The 25,909-nt window shown below is 40.2% G+C and overlaps 2 protein-coding genes across 3 annotated transcripts in view; one reads left to right on the top strand and one right to left on the bottom strand.

Annotated features, from left to right (window-relative positions):
• The window catches only part of LOC124121768 (A disintegrin and metalloproteinase with thrombospondin motifs 9-like), a 168,047-nt gene extending 149,774 nt beyond the window's left edge, over window positions 1-18,273 (top strand). For both annotated transcript variants that reach the window (XM_046484832.2, XM_046484833.2), the window contains 9 exons: window positions 5,322-5,513; window positions 6,363-6,498; window positions 7,280-7,371; window positions 7,973-8,067; window positions 9,163-9,302; window positions 11,143-11,234; window positions 12,750-12,854; window positions 13,257-13,351; window positions 13,862-18,273. In XM_046484832.2, coding sequence (XP_046340788.1) covers window positions 5,322-5,513; window positions 6,363-6,498; window positions 7,280-7,371; window positions 7,973-8,067; window positions 9,163-9,302; window positions 11,143-11,234; window positions 12,750-12,854; window positions 13,257-13,349 — 945 coding nt within the window. In that variant the 3' untranslated portion in view covers window positions 13,350-13,351; window positions 13,862-18,273. The remainder of the gene's footprint in view (window positions 1-5,321; window positions 5,514-6,362; window positions 6,499-7,279; window positions 7,372-7,972; window positions 8,068-9,162; window positions 9,303-11,142; window positions 11,235-12,749; window positions 12,855-13,256; window positions 13,352-13,861) is intronic.
• Window positions 18,274-24,593: 6,320 nt separating this feature from the next.
• On the bottom strand, window positions 24,594-25,211 carry LOC124121771 (DNA-directed RNA polymerase subunit beta''-like). Its single transcript, XM_046484836.2, has one exon. It carries the CDS (start codon window positions 25,209-25,211, stop codon window positions 24,594-24,596), a length of 618 nt encoding a protein of 205 aa, XP_046340792.2.
• Between the last annotated feature and the right edge of the window lie 698 nt (window positions 25,212-25,909).

Raw genomic sequence — 25,909 nt, 5'->3', positions numbered from 1 at the left:
CCAATATTTCTCAGATGCAGATAGTTCCTCAACTGTAAGTGGACCGGTAATGGCTGGCTCCTTTCTTCTGCAGTTGTTGATGAATCTCTGCAAATAAGATGTAACTCTAATCAGTCTTCTCCACTTTGAGAACTTTCTTGCATCAATCACTCGTTCAGTCTCTGAAACTATCAATACTGTTTTCTCTCTCTTACGTTCTTTTTCAACTTCATCGCAATCAGCTTTGGGATTTGACTTTGGCCATTGCTCTTGGGGCATCTGTAGGAATATCGGGCCATCTCTCCAATCCCCTGTCAAATCACCAATTGGCACACCCCGTGACACTTTGTCTGCTACATTGTATTCACCTGGAATGTGAAACCAATCAGTAGGATCACTTTGGCTCTGAATTTCAGCAACTCTGTTGGCGACAAATGACTTCCACTGACGTGACTGACCTCTTATCCAGCTCAAGACAATAACGCTGTCAGACAAGAAAAACACTTGATCAAAGGATACTGTCATTTCCTGCTTTACAGTTGTAGCGAGTCGAGATGCTAACACAGCTGCTTGTAACTCAAGTCTGGGCAGTGTCAAGGCTTTCAAAGGCGCAACTCTTGCCTTTGCTGCAACAAATCTTACACCAACAGTTCCATCAACCGTTATCCATCTGGTATAACAAACAGCACCAAACGCCTTCTCAGAAGCGTCACAGAATGTCACTAACTGACGTGTCTCTGCAGTTGGCTCCGGGATGAGACATCTGTCAAAGCTGACTCCCTGAAGCTCTTTAAGCTCAGAAAAAAAGTTGATCCAACTGACTGTCTCCCTTTCACCAAGTTCCTCATCCCAGGAAACTCCACTTGACCATAGTTGCTGCATCATAACCTTTCCTTTGATGAGATATGCTCCAGCAAATCCGATCGGATCATACACCTTTGACAACTCACTGAGAACAATTCTCTTTGTCAGGTTTGATCCCTTTAAGTCAGGTTGTTTGACCATGTATTTCAACACATCATCCTTTGGATCCCAGACCACTCCCAGGATCTTCTGTTCCTCTGTCCACATGATATTTTCTTTGTACTCGCTATTCTTGAACTTGCCTCCATTTGAAGTCCAACTTTTAACCTTGAATCCGCCAGATGCCAGGACTGCATCAATATCCTCACTCAACTCCTTCTCATTCACATCAGTTGGTATTGATGAACATATGTCGTCCATGTATGTATCTTTAAGTAAGGTTTGTGCTGCTTTTGGATGTTCTGATTCTGCTTCCTTAGCTGTCTTCATCAAAGCAGTTATTGCCAAAGCCGGTGCAGGCTTGTCTCCTGGGGTTACCACTTGAAGAACATATGTATCAGGAGGTCTCCTTTCAAAGTTCCGCCAGAGAAACCTGTGTACGTGTTGATCGTGCTCTGATATCCTCACTTGATAGTACATCTTACTGATGTCTCCAGCGATGGCTGTCTGATACTGTCTGAATCTTAGAGTAACACCTACGAGACTCTGAAGCAAATCTGGTCCTTTGTCCCAATAGTCGTTGATGCAGCCTCCTTGGTACTTACTTGATGAGTTGAAGACTATTCTGATCGGTGTACTCTTACTCTCCTTTCTAATGACTGCATGATGAGGCAGATAATACACTGGACCCTTGTATTCACGGATCTCTTCTTCATTCAATCTTCTTGCAAATTGTCTGTCAACCAACTCTTGTATTGCATCATTGTACACTTTGGCTGAATCTGCACTCTTCTTCAACCTTGACTCAGTTGCTTTCATCTGAGAGAAGCACTGATTCCGATTGTCAGGTAACTGGTCTGGTGACTTTATCCATGGATATGTAACCTCCCAATGATTATCAACTCTTTGACATGAATCCCACATTTCATGAGCTTGTGAACTCTCTTCTATTGCCATGCATCTTACTCCCATTTCTTCAGTACTCCAGAACTGACTCAAGTCAACTGGTTTCACTAGCTGTGCAACGAGAACTTGACTGTTGGATGCACCTCCTTCACTTGATCCAAAAACAACCCAACCAAGTGGCGATTTGCGAGCAACAAATCCATCAGCTTCTCTGATCTCTCCAACATGCATGCGAGCATTGTTCACACCAATCAGCAGATCTATAGGTCCTCCTCTTCTGTGTATAGGTTCTCCAAGATATTTTTCAAACTTCTGTTTCAGGCTCAAACTCATTTCTGGTACTTCAGTTATATCTGGAACCCCTACTGCAATGACAGAAAATATCTGCTGGTTTGCTGATTTCAATTTAACTTTGTATGCTCTGGTGTTATGCATATGGACCTCTCCACCAACAGTTCCTATCTCCACTTGTACTGGGTGACTCTCAAATTCGCAATCCTTGGCAACCTCCTCTCTGATAAGAGTGATGCTAGCTCCTGAATCAAATACGGCGTTACATGTCCTCCTCCCAATTTCAACACTGATGACTGGCAACATTCCATTTTCATTTTCACTGCAGACTAAGGCTTGCTGCGTATGTGGTCCTGACTGAACATGCAGAAGTCTATGATGCACAGCATCACAATTTGGGCATTGCTGACGCCGAGTACATGTTGTTGCTTTGTGACCTTTACCAGCTATCTTCAAACAAGAAAAACACACACGTTTTTCAGTTGCTCTCTTAAGTCTCTCAGATGGTGATAGATTTTGGAAAACAGGACATTCATCAGGCCAATGATCATCAGGACAGTTCCAACACTTGTTTCTTGATGTCCCTCTCAACATTAGAACTCTGCTGCGGTAACCGGGGTTTTCCCTTGTCTGAGTCAGTGTCTGTTGACGATCAACCATCCCGAATACAGGATCATTCACTTCTATAGCAGCTGCTCTGACAAATCTTGTCAAGTCCTGCAAGGCTGGCATGTTTCCATTCATCCTCAGTTTGTAAACCTCTCTAGCCCACCTCTGTTGTAGAAATCTTGGTAATTTCTCAACAATACTCTTCAATGTTGCTTGATTGTTCATCTCATTCAGATACCCGAGTGCTTTCAGGGCTTGATGACAATTGTCCAAATCATCTGCATATTCTTCCAGTTTACCCACTTCAACTCTTGCACGGCGGACTGTTACTTTTCTCACCCAGGCCTGGACAACCACTCCATTTGTACCAAATCTCTCCTTCAGAGTGAGCAATGCTGATCGCAAACCTTCATCTGAGGGTTTCAACAAGCAATGATCTGTACAGTCAAGGGCTCTACCTACACACAATGATCTCAGCAAATTGAGTTTTACACCATCATCATAGATATATTTTACACTGTTTTCATAAGATGCAACAAATGCATGATAATGCAAAGGATCACCATCAAACCTTTTTGCCTGTGCCCTAGGCAAAGCCATGGCCTGCATCATTCCAACCATTGGATTTGTTGCATTACTACAAACATCTGTGGCAACATTGTCAATCTTTTCTTTTACATTTTGTTCATCAATGTCCGATACACTTTGATTATCATTACTACAACTTTCATCATCACTGTGAACAATTACATTATCATTTTCAGCATTTATATTCTGATCTTGAACATTACGTTTGGGCTTTCTTGAACTTTGATCATCAGTCTCTTTCAACAACATTCTTGCCCGTCTTACAGTTTCCCTGTAGTCACTGGTCACCCTTTCCATCCATCCCTGCTCTTTGGCATATTCCTCGTCAGACTCGATTACATCAGACAGTCTATCGTGAGCCTCTTCCACAGATTCCATCATTTGATCAACCTTTAACATCAGTCTTCGCAGTTCAGCCACGTCTGTCTCTTCCTGTCGCACCTCGTCGATCAGTTCTTTCATGGCCAGCGTCAGTTTTCCTTTCCGGTTTCTTCTCGCCCTCTCAAGCTGTTCCTTTTCCTCCATGGTTGACTGCAGATCGAGGAATTTACTTGAATTGTGGCGAGGTAAAGGAACAAATCGAAGGGGTCTTGAAATGGTTCTTGTTTATTCAAGTCTGAAGCAGTGAAGACACAAGCATGATAAATTAACGTCCTGTCCATACAGCGCCGAATAAGGCGTACTTATCTGCTACATACATGTATGAATAAATGCTAACTGTAATGAGTCATCAACAATAATGATTTACGTCTGCTGTAACTTACAAATTTTCCCCTTCATCAGCAAAGAAAACCGGCCTTATGCCCACCACGCCAAGTAGGGTTATCGCGCTTGCTCACAAAGAACCATAACTCTAATTGACTGTTAATTAATGACGTTGTGAATGTCAACATGCACGCAACACTGGTTCGAGTCGCACCCATACAACGCAACCTAAACATACTTTTCTTTTTCCCTTTTTTTCCACATGTTTTACATGCATAACAAACATCAAAATATTCAACATCTCTAACATAAGAAAGTACTTCCTTAAGTACATGAAAATCAACACAGCATCAACTCAGAAGCCCATACAAACTAAATACGTGTGCATTAATGTTGTAAGCGAAACACTTCCCCTTCATCATGACACTGACACCAAAAGTCTGAATGATGATGTAATGTTCTGACATGTGTACAGCACTTCACATAAACCCATTGTTGACAGGCTGAATGCATGCATTCTCAAGTCGGCAGCTGTTATGACATCACACCTCTCCCTGTAATATATCAATATCAAATATGGCTGTTCGAAAATAGGGTACTCGATGACAATTAAGAGGGGACATGACAGTTGTTATAAGTAATTGTGTTCATATTTATGTGTCATCTTTTTATTATCATGACATCATTTTTTCATTGTCATAATTCATTATTGAGTTGTCTTAATTATATATTATCTGTCATCAATTTATTATCATCTTGTCATCTTTTTATTATCGTTACAATCATTTTATCATTGTCATAATTTTATTATAGTGTTGTCATCAGATTATCATTATTTGTCATCATGATGCATTCATGTTGTCATTGGACCGCCTCCGTGGTCTAGTGGTAGAGCGTCCACCCGGAGAGCGGAAGGTCCGGGGTTTGATCCCAGGCCGCGTCATACCAAAACACGTTAAAAGATGGTACTTGTTGTTACCCTGTCTGGCGCTCGGCATTAAGGGGCTAAAACAAGGACTGGTCGGCTCAGAGTCAGTATACTGTGTCTGAGTGGGGTATTCATGTTAAACTGCGGCATGGTATCTCAGTGAGCTAGCACTATAAATCGGCATCAGTCCGGACTAGTACAAGCAGCCACACAAACACACACACGTACATGCACGTCGCTATATAAGCGCAATTATCTTGGACGCGACGTTAAACCCCTTTCACCTCACCACCTCATGTTGTCATTGTATCCTGTTGTCATCCTTTCATCACCACTCACTGGCTGCTTCCAGTGTACATCGTCATGCAGCGAGGGGAAGCAGATCCGCACTGTGGTGTGTCAGTCTGTCACCAGGGAGGGCTGGATACTCCCGGGGGAGGTCCCCAACCGCTGCCCACTCCGCGAGAAACCCACCCGCGTCCGCTACTGTAACTATGGCGACTGTAATGCTGACTACAGATGGAGGGTTGGACCCTGGGGACAGGTGAGTGTTGAGCTACACAAAGACTCTGGCTTAATGTGAACTCACAGAGCTGAATAGTACAAGGAATCACTTCTCCAAGAGAAAGTCCATGTTGAGATCTACTTACAACCTCAGCAGTTTTACGACGATTTTAGCAATAGTCCAGCAAAGTCATGGCGGGAGATATGAGCTTTACACATTGTACCGAAGTGGGGAATCAAACCCGGGCCTTCGGCGTGATGAGCAAACGCTTTAACCACTAAGCTACCCCAATTTAATACAACACTTTAAACCTGCACTACCGTGGTGTCAAGGAGTGAATTTTTCTATTCTGTCAAATACCAGTGTGTAGATATTTCATTTTGGTTCTCAGAGAAAATTTTAACTGTCCATGGAAGACTACAATAAAACTATCTCTATGTCTGACTGTCTAACATACATGGTCCCACTTATATGAAGCAATCTTAGCACTGAGACCATTGTAAGTATATGTTAAAGTAAGGGAGTTATGATTGTCTTAAAGCTAAGATTGCTTTGTGCATGTGGGCCCAGGTTTGAAGAGTCGGGCATGGTATGTCCTTACCCTGGATAATAGAATTCAGTGAGTGGGTGGGTGGTTGGGTGAGTGAGAGTTTAGGTTGAAACTGCGCTTGATTGATGAGGCTCATGCCAATCTCATAAAAGACCCAGGTTCCATTCTTGACATTAGTAAAACATTCAAGTGAGTGAGTGAATATGGGTTTATGCCGTGTTTAGCAGTATTCCAGCAATTTCACAGTGGGGGACACCAGAAATGGACTTCACACATTGTACCCATGTGGGAAATCGAACCCAGAGTATATTTAAAAGGTAATGTTTGTTTTTTCGCAGTGTACTGTACGCTGTGGCCACGGGAAGCAGCGGAGGATGATCAAGTGTGTGGACAAGAAAGGGCGCCGCAAGTCCAAGAGGCGCTGCATCCGACTGTACCGCCCCGAGTCCAGCAGGGCTTGCTACAACGGACCATGTAAGATAGATATCTCCTACACTTTAACATAGACTTACGACAGCAATACAGCCGTAGCACTAACATAGATAAGTCCCATACTTTAAAACAGACTTACGACAGCCATAGTAATAAGATAGATAATTCCCATACTCTAACATACACTTACAACAACGTAGCACTAAGATAGTTAACTCCCACACTTTAACATAGACTTACAACAACGTAGCACTAACATAGATAACTCCCATACTTTAACATTGATTTATGATAGCCATACGACCGTGGCACTAACATAGATAACTCCCATACTTTAAAACAGACTTACGACAGCCGTAGCAATAAGATAGATTACCCCCATACTTTAACATAATCTTACGACAACATAGCAATAACATAGATTACTCCCATACTTCAACATAGACTTACAACGATGTAGCACTAACATAGATAACTCCCATACTTTAACATAGACTTAAGAACAACGTAGCACTAACATAGATAACTCCCATACTTTAACATAGACTTAAGAACAATGTAGCACTAAGATAGATAACTCCCATACTTTAACATAGACTTAAGAACAACGTAGCACTAAGATAGATAACTCCCATACTTTAACATAGACTTACGACAACGAAGCACTAAGATAGATAACTCCCATACTTTAACATAGACTTACATCAGTCGTAGCACTAACATCGCTTTGTGAAACCAGGTCCAGGATAATAGAATATCTTATTTACAACATAGACAAAATCTTCTGCACTTTTTCATGGTCCATCATCTATCTGTTACCTAGGTTACGCGAGATCCTGCAAGGAACTGAAGGAGATCACCACTATCAGAGTGGATGGTGGCTACAAGCTGATGGTGGACCGCAAGCTAATTACAGTAAGTGATATACTGCCCACAGCATCAGGCTGAGGTACAGCTAGGATATATATTTGTCGTGGCAGCATGAAGTCTCACCCAATACTGGAAATCACAAGGATTATGCTGATGCACATGTTGAAGATCCGTCAACATTTCAACAAAACTGGATGTATAATTAAACTGAAGGCAAATTGTGTAATTCTTCTGCCGTAAAAGGCGACTATGCTTGTCGTAAGAGGTGACTAATGGGATCGGATGGTCAGGCTTGCTGGCTTGGTTGATGCATGTCATCATATCCCAATTGCGTGGATCAATGCTCATGATGTCAATCACTGGATTGTCTGGTCCAGACTCGATTATTACAAACCTCTTGTCGTAAGAGGTGACTAATGGGATCGGATGGTCAGGCTTGCTGGCTTGGTTGATGCATGTCATCATATCCCAATTGCGTGGATCAATACTCATGATGTCAATCACTGAATTGTCTGGTCCAGACTTGATTATTTACAAACCGCCGTCATATAGCTAGAATATTGCTGAGTGCGGCATTAAACAACAAACAAACAAACAAACAACTTCACCCGATCAAGCAGGTTATCCATGGTCTGTTGTGTTGCAGATATACTGTAAGGACATGCGGAAGGCCATTCCCCTGGAATACCTGACACTGCCCAATGACCGCCACCAGAACTATGCCGAGATGTTTGACCACAGGTAGGTGATCGGTCATCTCAAACAAACTCAATAAAATAACATCTCACTATGTGAAGATCTGACAACTGCTCCTTAGGTTGTTGCATCAGGTGAACCTTTATCGAACTCAGACCGCCCAATTTAAAAGAAGGGTGCTTGGATTCTTGGGCCAATCAGATGTCAGCTTTCTATAATGATTCGGCTTCATGTACTGATTCAGAAATTTAGATTATAAAAAAAGAAAACCGACACAGAACAGAAATATTCCTTCCATGTTTCTCTGTTAGATCCCATGGTGCTTAGAAATAATAGGGTGTATAAAACATCCAAAACAATATAATGGCCTTTATTATTTACATTCAGAACTGCTAATTTAAGTTCATTTTCAAGTGATAGAAATCAGATATGCTGCTCTGAATGCTTTGCTGACTCATTCCAAGAATTAAGAAGTCTCAATGCTGATAGGCTGATTAGAAATTTCCCCCTGACGCAACCTCCAATGGAGAGGTTGTCAGATCTTCATGCAGAGAGGTATCATATCCGAGTAAACGATCTGATTTTGATGAGATTGACGTCTCAGATAAACTGTGACCTGTGAGGTTTTCACTTGTTGTTAGCAGTATTGCTTCATCATCACCACATCAAGGTCCAGATACTTGAATTGTACCCATGGAATCAAGCCTAGATCTGAAGCCTGACAAGCAAACACTTTACCCCATAGGCTATCCCTGAACTTGATTTTTTTTCTTCTATATTTGTGATTGTAAGGATAAAAAGAGAAAAAAAAAGGAGCTACGTAATGTCATTTATTTCTCACTAAAGGTGCAAGAGCATCCCAGTGGTAAAGACACCATACTTCCCTGTGCAGAGTTACCTCCCTTAGCTGTGTAAGGATAAGGTGATGGTTTTAAACCCATAATTGTGATCTAAAATAACTCCCATATTTTAACATAGGCTCTAGACAGTCATAGTCTGTTTATCAGTGCCATATCTGTGCTGTTGGCTTTCACCAATGGGGTACACATCTACAGAACCTCAAGATTTGATTGCTGACAGATTGTGACATGTCTTAGATACTGTTCTGATTGGCATCCCTCTCACTACTCTGATTGTCAGGCTGCGAAACCCTGCATCTTGTCCCAACAACGGCACACGCCCCCAAGTCTGCAACCGTTGCCGGCGGAAACCGTACAAGCAAGCAGGCAGCACAACTTACTCCAAAGTCAGGATAGACCTCAACACTTTAAAAATATTGCGTAAGTATCCAGGTATTTTCCATAATAGTTGAGATAAGCAAGGTCATAGAAATACAACTAAAGCCCATGTCACAATGATTTTATGCACCCTACTTCACCGTTGACGTAATATGTAATGACATCACAGCCTTATACAGTCATGCCCCGCTTATACGGTTCCCGGACGATTTTCATTCAAAACGAAATAATTACTATATAAATTTACCTGTATATACGGAAATTCAGTTTCCGAAACCGGATGGTCATTTTCAAACACAAAACACTGAAATGCACACAAAATTGTCTCACTTACCCGGACAATACACTTCCACTGGTTCTAATCCTTCCGCTGGTGGTAATCCTTTGATTCGTGAGAAGTCAATTAACCAAGTGACACTGAGTTACGTTTGAAACAAGCTTTTGTATTGTACATGTAATCCCATATGATAAATATCGCGCCTGTGGAGGTCAGAGGTCAAAGTTGTGACTTCAAACTGTAAGTATGGCCTGTCAACCAGCGAAACGTAAGCGACACGCAGTTACAGCACGCGAAAAAAGGGAAATCTGTCTGTTTAAGGAAAAACACCCGTCAGCAAGTTTGGAAATCATCGACGACCTCGATGTTTCAGTGGTGGTTTCAATCCCGAACTTTATGTTAGGTACCGCAACAATACAAAAGCGTGGATGACATAAGAAGCTGGTTTCAGTTATACGGAAATTCGTTTATACGGACGAATTGTGAAATGACGCAAGTGACCGTATAAACGAGGCACGACTGTATTGGTGACATCATTTTGACACTGTTAGATTGTAAACACTATTTTCAATATATATTTCAAACTTCTTCCCTTGTACACATGATCAAATGAAGACATTAATGACTTAGAGTTCAAACACTTGTAATGTTTTTCGTTGGACTGGTATGTTTTTATTGCTAGTTTTGAAAACTGACATATTTGCAGAAGAATGATTGAATGTTTTTCAAATTGCTTAGATTTTTTTATATTACTTGGTTTATGGATCCTAAAATTATGAATGTGAAAACTTTGAAGCTTTATCATAACACCCGAGCCTGATAATCATGCTAATGAACAAATCAACTGTTTTTGAAAAGAAAAGAAATCATGTGAAACATACAAAGGCCTTATGGCTAGGGCTGGGACAGGCAACTCGGGTCGGGTGGGTCCTGAGTTGGACCCTGGTGCCAACAGCACTACATGAACCTGTGGATAGTCACGTGACATATTGTTCAATGACAAAAACTCACAATAGTCCAGTGGTTACACTAGATGTCGTTGATGTTCGCTATTCTTTCTCATGCATTCCTTTTACTTGTATATGTTTGAGTAAAGATAAAGCTTCTGTCAACTTCACTGTACGCATGATCTGGTTGTTTTATATATGCATCTAAATACATTTGGTCAGAGCTACGGTCAAACTACATTTTGAACCCAACTCTTGAGACCTACAGCGGGAACCTGGGTAGGGTCGGAAAATAGTGGGATGGGTACCCGGGTAGTAAATTTGGATTTGTCCCAGCCCTACTTTGTTTGTTTTGTTTGTTAGTTGTTTAACGCCGCACTCAGCAATATTCCAGCTATATGACGGCGGTCTGTAAATAATCGAGCCCGGACCAGACAATCCAGTGATTGACATCATGGACATCGATCCACGCAATTGGGATACAATGACATGCATCAACCAAGTCAGCAAGTCTGACCACCCGATCCTGTTAGCTGCCTCTTACGACAAGCATAGTCATCTTTTACGGCAAGCATGGGTTGCTGAAGACCTATTCTACCCCGGATCTTCACGGGTCCCCAGCCCTACTGATGGTATATGAATGTTTATTATGTTGCAGCTACTGATGGGACTTTCAGTAATGTCCACAGTGGGAAGCTCATTCCATTCGGTACAGCAGGAGATTGCTACAGCTCAAAGGCCTGCCCTCAGGTGAGTTTCTGGTCATCGGGGAACATGGGGGGTGGCCGATTTCTCACAAGCCGCGATTTGTAAACACTAAACATTGCAGACTCTGGTCCTTGGTATCGAATAAAAACAACCAGCTGACTATTTGAAGAAGATTACTCTCTCTACTATAAACACCAGAGCAGCTTACTATTTCTATTGTTCAAAACAAGCCCTTGAGCGGAAGACGTGTCCATGTTTATTTGCATTCGTATTCGAGGACGTTAAACATGTGGTATATCCACATATGGTACAGATTTGTACCATGTTTTTTGGCCTCTGCCTATTGGCTAAAAGCTTTAAGCTAAGCCAATAAATGATAATCTGTTGAGGGTCCTGAATGTGATAGTGTGGCAGTTAGACGTAGGACCCTCAGTCAGTATAAGCAGAAGGTTTCTTTGTTGTTTAAGGCCACACTCAGCAATATTCCAGCTACATGATGGCGGTCTGTAAATAATCAAGTCTGGGCCAGACATCCAGTGACTGATATCATGAGCATTGATCAGTTGGGATATGATGACATGTATCACCCAAGTCAGTGAGCCTGACCACCCGATCGTGTTTGTCGCCTCTTACGACAAGCATAACCAATTCTAACCGGATCTTCACGGGTCTATAAGCAGTGATAACTGATGTGAATTTGGTTTGATAGCTCTTGTCTGTAATTTGTGGAACAGAGCCATATTTATTCTTTATTCTTTGTGGGTTTTTTCATACTATTCATGTTTTACTGACTGTAAATGGTGATCATTGTTATTTTTATTTGTTTATCTGCTGGGTCAAAAAAATAATTCCATGAAAAACATTAATTTCTTTTTGCTAAGCAGCTTTGACCAATCACATGTAGTAATTAGTAGCAGTGCAATTGGAAACCTAGTGGATCAAATCTGAGTCTGTTTCTCAACTCTTGTGATACGAAGTAAGCTCTTAATTCAACTTACACATGTATCAGTATTTGAAACTTTTACAGTAAAATTGCGATACTACTTGCGAGGATCCTGGGACTAACTAGATTCCAAGTACCCAATGTTGGTCGTAAAGGCTGATAAACGAGAATTGGGTGGTTGCGAAATATGATAATTTTAAGTAAAGGAATTCATAATTGGTAATTCCAAAGGATCATGGAGGGGGGCAAGGGGGGCCCAGTCGTCTAAGGCGCCGCGATTCGCTGTGCAGAGTTACGTCCCTTGGACACTCAAGAAACCTATGATTGTGGGTTCGAATCCCAGTTCGCCCCGATTATGTTTCTCGGTTTGTCAGCACCATACCCGTGCTCGTGGGTTTCACCAAAGTGGTAAACATCTAAGACCTGCATCACTTCGGGCTTTCCTCCCACATTAAGCTATATGATATAACTGGAATAATGCCAAAAGCGAAGTTAAACCCAACTCACTCATGCCAAAGGATCATGGGCTTGGAATCCCTTTAAAAAAAATTTCAGCCAGATTTTGGAAAACACTCTGATCCATGTGATAACGGATGTGTTTGGTGTGATTGTAGGGCCTCTTCAGCATCAACCTGACTGGCACCGGGCTGACTGTGTCTGAGAACACAACGTGGACCCTTGATGGGAACAAGGCATCGCAGAGAATATGGCGCCTCAGGGTAAGGGTATGGATATCACTAGTGGATAGACTTCTAGGGTGTGACCCTCTTCGAGTGTATAGGAAAACAGTGTCATGCTTGGGTATATAGATACTACTCGTGTACTCTCTTCTAGGGTGCACTGATTTAAGAAATAAACAATGAGTGTTTTTTTCTCCCTGCATTTTTTATTGTACAATAAACAACGACCACGAGTCGTTTGTTTCTTATATGAGATATAGAGAATCTCACCTGAGTGTCTTTTAATATCAAATATATCAACACGAGTTGATAAAAGTGGGAAAACTCCGAGGTTATCAACGAATATTTCTTGTAACTTATAATAGAACAATTTTTCAATAATCTTCTTTTCACTCGGTCACACAATGTACATAAAGGTGAAGGTCATGTTGTTGTTTACAGGATGGAGAGATAATCCGTGGTGTATGTGGGGGGTACTGTGGAGTGTGTTCCCCCGACCCCCGGACAGGCCTCCACTTACAGGTCCTTCACTGAACGTAAGTCACTCACTCACTCCAGCATGATCCATGAACGATTACTCTGATGTTTGACAATTAGAGAATATCACCAACGAGCTACGAGGAATTTTGGATTGTCTGTCCCAAGTGAATGAATGGTGTTATCCCTAGGCTTTAGTGAGGGATTTGCAACGTGCGTTCACGGGGGACACAGGGGACAGAGAGATAATGGAGATTAGATATTTTTATTGGCTAAAGCTGCAAAACCAGATATTTTTTTTTTAAAACTATGAGCCAAAATATTTTTTATGAGAAAAACACATTGCAACAACTGTTTTTGTGGCTGACAATTTCTTTTTTTTTCAACAGTCTAAAGCATAGTTATATTTTTCAAGAATTTTCTGGGACAAATTATGTTTTTCAATAAAAAGAATATCAAATGGTCAGTCACTTAGATTGTCAATCGAGTAGAATTTAGCATTAAGCTATCAAGTTCAGTTTAATTTTTTTGAAAAATAAGAAGCTTACCCTATCTATATTTTGTTGCAGTTAGCTTGGCGACGGTTCAACAACCACACTCTCACTGTAAATATCACCATGTACAAAGTTGCCAGCAAGCATATCTGTACAACATGGACCAAGGTATTTATTGGATGTAAAATATCAGTCTCTCCGTCCACTACACTTGGGGAGTTAACCCTAAAAGGGTTAATAATATGCAGCATTTGGAGGGTTAACTCACATTAGAGCATTGGAGACAGTTACAGGGAGACCACAAGGATATCAATGATGAAAGTGATACCTTAGCCACAGGAAGGCCACACTAGATGAACTGGGATCCTGGTACCTTAGCCACAGGAAGGCCACATGATATCAGCAGTGATCAAGGTACCCCAACCACAGGATATCAACAACGAGCCTGCTACCTCAGCCACAGGAAGGCCACAGTGCCCTGGTACCTCAGCCACAGGAAGGCCACAGTATATGAACAGTGAGCTTGGTGCCACAGCCACAAGAAGGCAACGGGATATCAGTACTGATCCTGGTGCCCTAGCCACAGGAAGGCCACAGGAAGGCCACAGTGCTTCTGGTACCCTAGCCACAGGAGGGACACGGGATATCAGTACTGATCCTGGTGCCCTAGCCACAGGAAGGCCACAGGAAGGCCACAGTGCTTCTGGTACCCTAGCCACAGAAAGGACACGGGATATCAGTACTGATCCTGGTGCCCCAGCCACAGGAAGGCCACAGTGCCCTGGTACCACAGCCACAGGAAGGCCACAGGAAGGCCACAGTGCTTCTGGTACCCTAGCCACAGAAAGGACACGGGATATCAGTACTGATCCTGGTACCCTAGCCACAGGAAGGACACAGTGCCCTGGTACCACAGCCACAGGAAGGCCACAGGATATAAGAACTGATCCTGGTGCCCTAGCCACAGGATATTAGTACTGATCCTGGTTCCCTAGCCACAGGATATTAGTACTGATCCTGGTTCCCTAGCCACAGGATATTAGTAGTGATCCTGGTGCCCTAGCCACAGGATATTAGTAGTGATCCTGGTGCCCTAGCCACAGGATATTAGTAGTGATCCTGGTGCCCTAGCCACAGGATATTAGTACTGATCCTGGTGCCCTAGCCAGGGGATATTAGTACTGATCCTGGTGCCCTAGCCACAGGATATTAGTACTGATCCTGGTGCCCTAGCCAGGGGATATTAGTGCTGATCCTGGTGCCCTAGCCAGGGGATAACAACAATGCTACTGGTATCTGGGAGACGTGAAGGGACCAAGGGCCATGTTGAGATAATGAGGGTCATGTGACCAAAAGGTTTCGGGGTCATATAATGACTGTAAGATGCAGGAAGTCAGATGAAGGAACTTAACCCTGAGATAAACCACAGAATAAGATATCACATGGTTTCAGACAATGAGAGTTAATAGTACAAGGATTGTTTTAGTGTATCCAAGTTAAGGTTGTGTTAAAAGTAACTGTACAATATTTGAACTTCCATGACTGGCTGTTCTGCTTGTGTTACTGCTTGTGTTACTGCTTGTGGTAATGATACTGTCACTGCAGGTTTCACCACAAGTATTATTTTCAGTGTTGCAAGTAAACAGTAATACTACTTGTGTCACCACTAGTATTATTGCTAGTGTCAAACATAATAAGTGGTACTACAAGTATCACCACAAGGACTACTGCTAGTGTCACAAGGAAAGGGTTGGTACTACTTGTGTCACCACTAGTGTTGTTGCTAGTGTCAAACGTAATAAGTGGTACTACTAGTATCACCACAAGGACTACTGCTAGTGTCACAAGGAAAGGGTGGTACTACTTGTGTCACCACTAGTGTTGTTGCTAGTGTCAAACGTATCAAGTGGTACTACTTATTTTACTGTTTGTGTCACAAATCAAAATTGGTACTACATGTACTTGTATTTAAGATGAGAAAAAATTATTGAAAAAAATCTATGAAATTATTCAGATTCTGATATTCACGAAAAAATAAAAAATAGCTAAAATAAAATGTCACATAATCTAGAAACTATGTGATGCTGATTATTTAAGACTTAAAGAATGTTTGCTTGCTAGAATTATGCAATGTTTTCACTATGACTGTTTTGATAAGCAAATAAGATCCAATCTCCATACTGCTTGTATTGTAGTGGATCTATCACAATCCTATTTTAAGCTTTGTTCATTGGAAAGGGATGACCATTTAATATTCTTGTGGAGCCTGGAATTTTTCAGGCAGCGCTTCAAGATATACAATTTATTTCCTCTGAAAATTGGAGTAAAAGACTATTTTTTACCCATAACACATTATACCTTTCAGAACAGCATGTCTAGTGAAATTATTTTTGTGTGTAAAATCTGATGACTAATTATTATTTTCCTGCATTTTCACAAATTTCTTTTTTATAAATCCCAGCGCACCCCGAATATCAAAGAGCATCCCTAAGCATTTTTATGAAGGAGTTTCTGGATTAACCCCTCAAGTGCTACCAATACTCAACCAGTGTTTGTGTTAGCACTCTTAAAGGGTAATAGTCATGCAACAAGTGCAATATCACTCATATTTATGAAAGCATTGATATTGGAACATCATGTGTTTACAGTTGTCAAGGTGGGTTGTCATGTCTTGCAATATTGTGCCGGTTGAATTCTGCAGTGAAACACACAAATAACAAACATGAATTGAACCAACTGAGGAAGTTATGATCTCATCAAAGCCACAACATATTAATTACTTTGAATAATCACTGAAGTTTTGAAGACATTTTTGTTATAGGAATAGGTAAATGTAGATAGTAAATTACCTCCCTTGTCTAAACATGGCCGACAGAGACAGAACATATCCTGAGGCTCATGATATGAAATAAGAAAATAATTAAAAGTTAAAAACTATATAATTAGAGATATTCTGCCAGCTGATGGGATTTTTGGAATGATCTATATAGTTCAATCTTCAAAAACAGATGTTGTCAAGAAGGTAAAAAAATACATGTGACCTCCACATCTGAAGATAAGGCAATTATTTTTGTGACCTAAAGATTTCTTGCTAAGTATCTCATCCAAGTATATTCAAATTTAGTTGATTTCAAACAAACAATCAGGAGTGGACTTGTAACCTAGTGATTAAACCTTTGCCCAGATTACAAGGGCTTGATTGTCGACAATGTTCTAAGTCCATTCTTGGTTTTATTGCCTACTTGCATTTGGAGGATTTGGAACTCATTCTGGTCGTAAGAGGCGACTAAGGGGATCGGGTGGTCAGGCTGATGTATGTCATGATATCTCGATTGTGAAGATAAATGCTCATGATTTCAATCACTGGATTGTCTTGTTCCGACTTGATGATTTACAGACCAAAGTCATATAGCTGCTTGTCCAGACTTGATTATTTTCAGACCTTATACAGTCATATGGCTGGTATATTGCTGAGTGTGGCATTTGACACAACAAACAAGACATTTATATGGCTGTAATATTGTTTGTTCATATTCACTCACTCTTACAAAATCTGCAGCAAACTATAACGATGGATTCGTACCATCCCTAAAAATCCATGATGCCAAGACTCTTTTCATAAGTATTTTCAAAGGATGGATCAGAAAGTGTGTCATTATTCAACAACGGTTTCATAACATGAAGCAGGTCAAACACGAACACTTGATAACCTTCCCTGCAGACAACACTGTTGTTCATGCTAAAGCATAATCATATTTACTTTCACATTTTGTACCTTTTATGTTATCAGGTCAATGTTATAAACATGAGATTTAGTTTTTGAAGCATTCTGTTATATATCTACATGTCAGCATTTATATTCTTTCACATTCTCATTCTCAAGGTTTGAGCTAAACTGTTTTACTTGTGTCATATGTCATGTTTATTTGTATTTGAATGTATTTTACCACGGCCAGACCATTTTTTTCTCATTTAACAGATGACTCTCATTATTTTGAAAAATTACCTAAAAGGATGTTTTTGATCAAAATACTTATTTCGAACAACCTATATTTCAAGAGGTATTTGTTGGAAATTAATCTCAAACCATCAAATCAGCTTATTTTTTTAAGGTTTTATATTTTTTCATATTTGAACCAAATATGTTGATAATAAGAGACACTTAAAAAAATGGTCTGGCTTTACAATATTTGTCAGAGCATAAGTCATGTGTGTCATGAAACAGCATAATGCCACTTCCATCTCATAATGATATATTCCATGTTATCTTCGTCACTATTCATTGATATTCTCATCTGTTTCTCAACATCAATCGATTTGTGAGGAGATGTTTTAGTGGGAGATTACTTCAATTCAATGGCCATAACAATATCAGTCATTCTGGATTAAATACATGTATCAATATTTTGTCCTGATGAATTGATAAGCTTCATTATATATGATCAGATTGAATAATTTCATGTGGCACCATTTTCATGAAATTGATGGAAAATGTAATAGATTCAATTTCTTTATAAGATTCCTATTAATAAAATTAAAAACATTAAACTGGCCTTAAAAAGTGGGCATTTTTACAAAACTCTTATTTGGTCTGCGTGTCCTTGGTTCAGGCAATTGCATTATAAGATGTATATAAGCACATTGTATGTATATTTCAGAGTACAGGTAGGTGGTGAGAAAGTAGCGAACAGTCAGCATTGCATCTGACTATCCAGGGTATTTATCCAGATAGAATGGATATAAAACCCTGGATAACCGAGGATGCCAGCATTGTAATTATGAGTATATGATCTCACAGCTTTAGATGTATTTGTATAAAAACATTCTTAGTATATATTTGTACATTTTAGTGTAACTTAATTATTTCCCATCAAATGGAACCTATTTGGTATTCATCGTTCTTTTGAGAATGGATTTTCTTATCATTATTAGTAATCTTGTCATACTAAATCTGTAAGCTCACCATATCACAGTACCTCATGGGTGACCGTGGCCGGGGACAATTAACTCCTTCATCTGTTTTGTGACCAGTGGCTTGATGCTCACACTATCAACCACTTGTTTGCCTCGTCAAGGTTTAGTTGAAACCTGATGAGTTTGCAGGCTGAGACTTATTTTACTTACCGTATTCGACGTAATAAGCGCCCCGCTCTAATAAGCACCCACGGTGATATTTGCTTATATATTGGCTAGAGAACAATCCCAATTAGCACCCCTTCTGATTGATCAGTGTACACAAGACTTATTTATTCGTGTATAATACACACTCGTATGTTATATGCACCCTAAATTATGGGCAATTAAATTCTCGAAAATATATCTATCGTGTATAATACACACAGATTCTTCTTTTATATCATTTTAGGTTGCAGCACAAACCACGAAATTTGCAATCTTTCAACTCTGTTTTTTATCTCCCCAAAATTATGTTCTAATAAGAGCCCCCTATTTCTAATTTTGAGAGCGCCTGGGTGCCTATTACATCGAATATGGTATTTGAAAACTGTCATGTTGATACTTGAGGGAGAAACCCTTACAAATATCACCACATAGCTATAGATGGCACAGTGGGTAGTGTGCTGTTCTGATCAGGTTTTACATCCAATCTTTAGCATCTCTTAAGACGTCTTCATCTTGCCCTGATAGGTGTAACTAGATCCTAATTGATCGTAGGATTGATCATAGACTTGTCAAACTTTTTTCACCTGTAATTTTGCAAAATATAAATGGTATGTTTCGATTCAAGTTATCCAGATTGGTTGCTTTCTGGACTAAGAAAACCAACAAATCCTCCTGACATGTACAATGCCAGTGGAATCTATTAGAAAGAGTCTGTCTAAAACATATTTGACAAACAATTATTGGTCCGAAAACTTCTGCCAGTATCATATTCAAAAAAGGAGTTTTATCTGAAAAAATACAGCTATTGTAAATTCATTCCTTATTTGTCCGATTATTACATTAAAACAGTTGAAATACCACATATGTACATGTATATGAAAAAATGGTTTAAATGACTTAGCATTTTTATAGATTGTCGAGTGATATAGCATATTCACGTTTACTTGTATTAATTTCAGTTTTTTGTCTCAGGAAACAGGCATTCTTGATCCCAATTAAGACCACATGAGTATTCTAAAGACTTGTGATCACGTAATGTCATCAATTGTTCGACAAAATGTAAAATTTAAGAAATAAATGGGAATTACTTTTTAAATCCATTTTGATAGGAAATGATGAATAATGACCAGGACATACACAAAATAAGGTTTCAATGTACAACGTATAGCTAATTGTATAATAACTTGTACTTTGCTAATGGTCTAGCTATGCCTGTACAGTGTATAGAACAACTGAGTCTGTATAGCTGACTCAGCAGGTTTGTTATTAACAAACAGAAATGTGTATACCTTGGTTTGGTATGATGAAAATGTTTGAGGTATGTAAATATTGCTCATGTGATAATGTTGTAAGATATAGCTCGTGTTTTTTTGTGAAATGATACTGTAAATATTTGGTAATTCCTGTTGTAATTCTTTTTGAAAGGTCGCAAAAACAACTACAGATGTTTTATAGTATATCTATAATGAAAGTTGTTTATTGTAATGGGCCTGTTTCCACTAAAATCTGATTACATTTAGACTATTAACTTAGAAAATATAAGGTTAAGTTTAAGTTCATGGGCTTTAAATATTATTTGGTGCCAATTTCATTTTATTGTTGTGATACAAATTTGGGCGAGGTTAATTCAGTTCACAAGGATAAAAAATTGACAAGAAATTGATCATGACAAATATACAATCTGTAAAATGGCCATCAGGCTATGGGTTTTCAAAATACTGTAAACCTGGAAAGTTTTGCGAGCAGGAAACTGTGAGTGACACACACTCGGGATTGTTTCATGACGCAGTTATTTTTGCAGACCAACAACAAACAAAAGAAGTAAGAAAGTATGTTTCTTGAATTCACCTCAGCCGTGAGTGAGTTGGGTTTAAAGCCGCTTTTAACATTATTCCAGTTATATCACGGCGTGTCAGCTTAATGTGGGAGGAAAGCCCGAAGTGATGCAGGTCTCAGGCGTTTACCACTTCGGTAAAACCCACGAGCACGGGTATGCTGCTGACAAACCTAAAAACATAATCGGGGCGAACCGGGATTCCAACCCACAATCATAGGTTTCTGGCGTGCTCAAGGGATGCAACTCTGCACAGCAAATCGCAGCACCTTAGACGACTGGGCCACCCATGCCCCCTCACTTCAACAAGTTGTCAAACCAGCCTATACACACTATTACAACCTTACTTGTCCACTGCAAGAGTAGCTTTGATATTTAGTAATGTTAACAGGGAGTCGCTAAAACTTTCCAGACGCAGTTAAGGCTATTGTCATCCATTCGCACCCACTTCCCAGATTTACAGTATTATTGTTCCAGTGCTTATAGATATTGTAATTAACCATATATTTGTTAGACTTGTTCTATGGTTGGTGCTGTATCCATAGCAGAGTGTATAATATGTGGCATAATTGAACGATCCCAACCGGACATGACCCCATACTTGCGATGATGTCATTGACACATTACCTCATTGCCACTAGGATGTGATATCATCAATATATGTTGCCTGTCTTATTTTCCTGGTTCGTTTTTCCACTTTGGAAAATGTTAGGTTCCGTTTTAGGATGGTGATATTTATTCACCATGTTCTTCATCACTGCTTGTTTGTGGGAAAGACAGGAATAGGCCACATATCTGAATAGCCAACACGGATACAAGTCCTACCATGGATCCGAATCTTACATATTACATATTAAAAAAACCTTAAAATATAACAGTTAAGTGCAGTTAATCAAACCACAACAGTTGTACTTAATGTATGACATGAAGTATTAAACCAAAGTGTCCATGTCCTCGATTACCTCTGATGTGAGTGTGTGTGTGTGTGTGTGTGTGTGTGTGTGTGTGGTTGTATGTATATCCAGATTGCTCACTGCCAGGCTGCCCTGCCCTGCCCTGCCCTGCCCTGCCCTGCCCTGCCCTGCCCCGCCCCGCCCCGCCCCGCCCCGCCCCGCCCCGCCCTGCCCTGCCCTGCCCTGCCCTGCCCCGCCCCGCCCCACCCCGCCCTGCCCTGGTGTTATTAGAGCATCAGTCATCTTTTGTAAAGACATGACAACAATATACAAACTAATATGGGATTTTTCTTACTTTGATTAATACCTCAATTAAGAGGTCTTTAGTTGGCAAAGCCTATTGGGGGCATGTAAGCTGTCACAATATTAGTCAAACACACCATTGCAATGCTGTTGCAATAGTAACAGCAATAGTATTGAAATGGTATAATAAATTTCTTTATCTTCCAACAATAATCTTCTGGCAGTGTTCACTGTTATTCCTCGTCCTAACATATCGTCCATTTCCTTGTTCAGAAGATTGCGAAGGGAAGATGTTGAGTTAAAGGCCATCGTGTACTCATCCCAACGCTCTTTAATCCCCAGCATCATCATTCTATTTTAAGCCCCTTGGTTCTTGTTCACATTTGTCCTCACAAGCAATTATAACACTGGCATATGTTCAGAAAGGAAATTCCTTTTTATGTATTTAGGTCACATGTTACTTTAGGTGTTCCAGCTTTTGAGTATCACTCGAGGACTTCCTTTAATTGTGATCATGTGATGAACAATTTAGCATTTTCTGAAAGAAGAACCTTGTTACTTTGAATATGGTTGTCAGGTTTTTTTTCACTCGTATTGCATCCTCTGAAACTGTTGATACTCTAGTGTGGTGTTGTCATCGATAGGTTGCAACACGGCCATGAACAATGCATTGATAGTTGGGTGATTCGGGGGATTTATGGGATGGCATAGGGGTCTTGAAATCAATAGTGTGATGAAGGTTCTATGGTGGAAATAGTAAGCATATATATAAAGGTTGTACTTCAACTGTGATATTTCTTTTTGCATAATCGATACAGGTCATGCAAAATAGTTTGGTTGACTTCATACCTTCTCACAGGGGAATTACAGCCCATCCAGTGAAATACCTCAATACATGGTAGGCCATTCTCAGGTTGTAGCGGCTCTATCCAAATGAAGTTTGTATCTTCCTTTTAAATCCAATGTGTCCTCAAATGGACATCTGTCCTAGGAGGGACACAACCCATACCAAATCAATGTAGGTAAAAGCTTTTGGCTGTGTGCACTGCTTTTCATGTAGTTTCATAAAATGCTTATTCATAATTATTTTACCTTGGAGTGTCCTCATAGAAATGGAACTTAAATTCATTTGAGACAAATTTACATGTAAGGTCGAAAAAAATTAATTTTCACCCCATCCCCGAGGCCCGGGGCAGCAGAGACCAGATAATAGAGGGACGGCCTTCTAGCCAATGCTATTATATGGTCTCTGGTGGCAGGTAGATTTTGTGTCAGGGCCCATAGTTTCAAATTTGTGGAGGGCCTTATGGCCTTCAGTAAATTTGTGTCTCAATTTATTTGTCCAATAAGTTGTAGTGATATTAGGGCCTGCAGCTTCTAAAGTCTGTGGGTCCTGATGGCAGCCCAACGATTTTCTTTTTTTTTAACACTGCATGAAAAGGGCAGGTAACTCTAATCATATATCATAGGCATAACTACATGTATTTCTATCAAAGATCAAACCTGATTTGTGTGTTCTTTTCCATACCATGGCCCTACAGTTGTTTCCTTGTTTTACAAAGAGCTCTACTCAAATTGTACCTCATTTTTTCAGATAAACATTATTCTGTATCTTAAGCATAAACTAAAAACTTGTAAAACAAGAAAAAGATTGTTCCGGCCTTAAGGATGAAATAAACTTGCATCATCACATTGATTTTGCTCAAACCAAAATATGAGAAACAAAGATTGTTTTCCTTATTTTCTAGGCCTAAGAAAAACCTATGTTAACAATGAGAGGCCAATAGGTTTTGTGGTTGGATCGCCTGGGAAGAAAATATAATGATGACTTTATGGTGGTCAACCATCAGTGTTTCGTGTACATCACTGTGTTTCTATATTGATGTTGAACTGGTCATGTAAAGTGCATTTAACTATTATAATATGTACATATTGATTGATACGTTTTGTATGAATGTGTTTTTTTTATACTTTTCATAATCATTGTGATGTTTTGTTGACTTACATTTTGTATATATTAGGCAAAAATGCCACTAACAGTGATTTTTGATAATTTGAAATAAGTGAAATAAAGAAAAATACATTTGTACTTTTTGCTGTTTGTCATTTAAAGTTTTCGTATAGCAGCAGAAACGAACCCACTACATGTGAGACAATTTACATATAAACATTACCTGTATGCTGATTGGTGGGTGTTGCTGTTACATTGTAACATTACGTGATTGCAGATTGGTGGGTGTTGCTGTTACATTGTAACATTACGTGTATGCTGATTTGTGGGTGTTGCTGTTACATTGTAACATTACGTGTATGCTGATTGGTGGGTGTTGCTGTTACATTGTAACATTACGTGTATGCTGATTGGTGGGTGTTGCTGTTACATTGTAACATTACGTGTATGCTGATTTGTGGGTCTTGCTGTTACATTGTAACATTACGTGTATGCTGATTGGTGGGTGTTGCTGTTGCATTGTAACATTACGTCATCATTATGTCATGACGGGACATTTCTCTGTAGTGCCATAGGCCATGACGGGACATTTCTCTGTAATGCCATACACCATGACATGACATTTCTTTGGAGTGCAATAAGCCATGACATGACATTTAACTGGACGTGTTTCTCATATAAATCATGCCATGTGATATTTCACTGTCATTCCATACACCATGGAGTACCATATGCCATGACATGACATTTCTCTAGAGTGCCATAGGCCATGACATGACATTTCCCTGGAGTGCCATAGGTCATGACATGATATTTCTCTGGAGTGCCATAGGTTGTGACATGATATTTCTCTGGAGCGCCATAGGCCATGACATGATATTTCTCTAGAGTGCCATAGGCCATGACATGACATTTCTCTGGAGTGCCATAGGTCATGACATGATATTTCTCTGGAGTGCCATAGGTTGTGACATGATATTTCTCTGGAGTGCCATAGGCCATGACATGATATTTCTCTAGTGTGCCATAGGTCGTGACATGATATTTCTCTGGAGTGCCATAGGTTGTGACATGATATTTCTCTGGAGTGCCATAGGCCATGACATGATATTTCTCGGGAGTGCCATAGGTCGTGACATGATATTTCTCTGGAGTGCCATAGGTCGTGACATGACATTTCTCTAGAGTGCCATAGGTCATGACATGAAATTTCTCGGGAGTGCCATAGGTCGTGACATGATATTTCTCTGGAGTGCCATAGGTCGTGACATGACATTTCTCTGTTAGCCATAGGGCATGACATGACATTTCTCTCTTAGCCATAGGGCATGACATGGCGTTTCTCTGGAGTGCCATAGGTTGTGACATGACATCCGGAGTGACATGGCAGAACCTGGATGTTGTGATTCCTGAAAAAGACCGTTGTCAGTCTTGCGTTGTCTTGTTGGAAAATGGCGTTCACTTGTTGTATAATGGGAAGGACATTAAATACACGTGACCGAAGAATCTCATCCCTGTAACATTTTGTCGTTATATTCCCCAGAACTTGCACCAAGTCTGTTCTACCAGGGTAGGAGATGGCTGCCCACATCATCACACCACCACCAAATCTGTCCTGTAAATTGCGACGTCTACCATCCGCACGGCGAAGTATAATACGTGAATGGTCCATCCGTGAAGATCCGGGGTAGAATTGATCTTCAGCAACCCATTCTTGACGTAAAAGGCGACTATGCTTGTCGTAAGAGGCGACTAACGGGATCGGGAGGTCAGGCAAACTGACCTGGTTAATGCATGTCATCGTATCCCAATTGCGTGGATCGATGTTCATTATGCCAATCACTGGATTGTCTGGTCGAGACTCGATTATTTACAGACCGCCGTCAAATAGCTTGAATATTGCTGAGTGCGGCGTTAAACAACAAACAAACAAACAAACAAACATAATACAAAACAGGAAGTAGTAATAATTTTGTATAAACCTGAGTTATAACTATGGGACTTCCTGGAGCCACATTAAG

The sequence above is a fragment of the Haliotis rufescens genome, unplaced genomic scaffold, assembly GCF_023055435.1.
Source record: "Haliotis rufescens isolate VD_foot unplaced genomic scaffold, xgHalRufe1.0.p SCAF_23, whole genome shotgun sequence".
In the NCBI taxonomy this organism is placed as follows: domain Eukaryota; kingdom Metazoa; phylum Mollusca; class Gastropoda; order Lepetellida; family Haliotidae; genus Haliotis; species Haliotis rufescens.
This window is presented reverse-complemented; position numbering and strand designations above follow the sequence as displayed.

Bases quoted from the DNA above. Each gene is read 5' to 3' on its own strand.
- LOC124121771 (XM_046484836.2), bottom strand. From the start codon at position 25,211: ATGGCTAAGAGAGAAATGTCATGTCATGCCCTATGGCTAACAGAGAAA.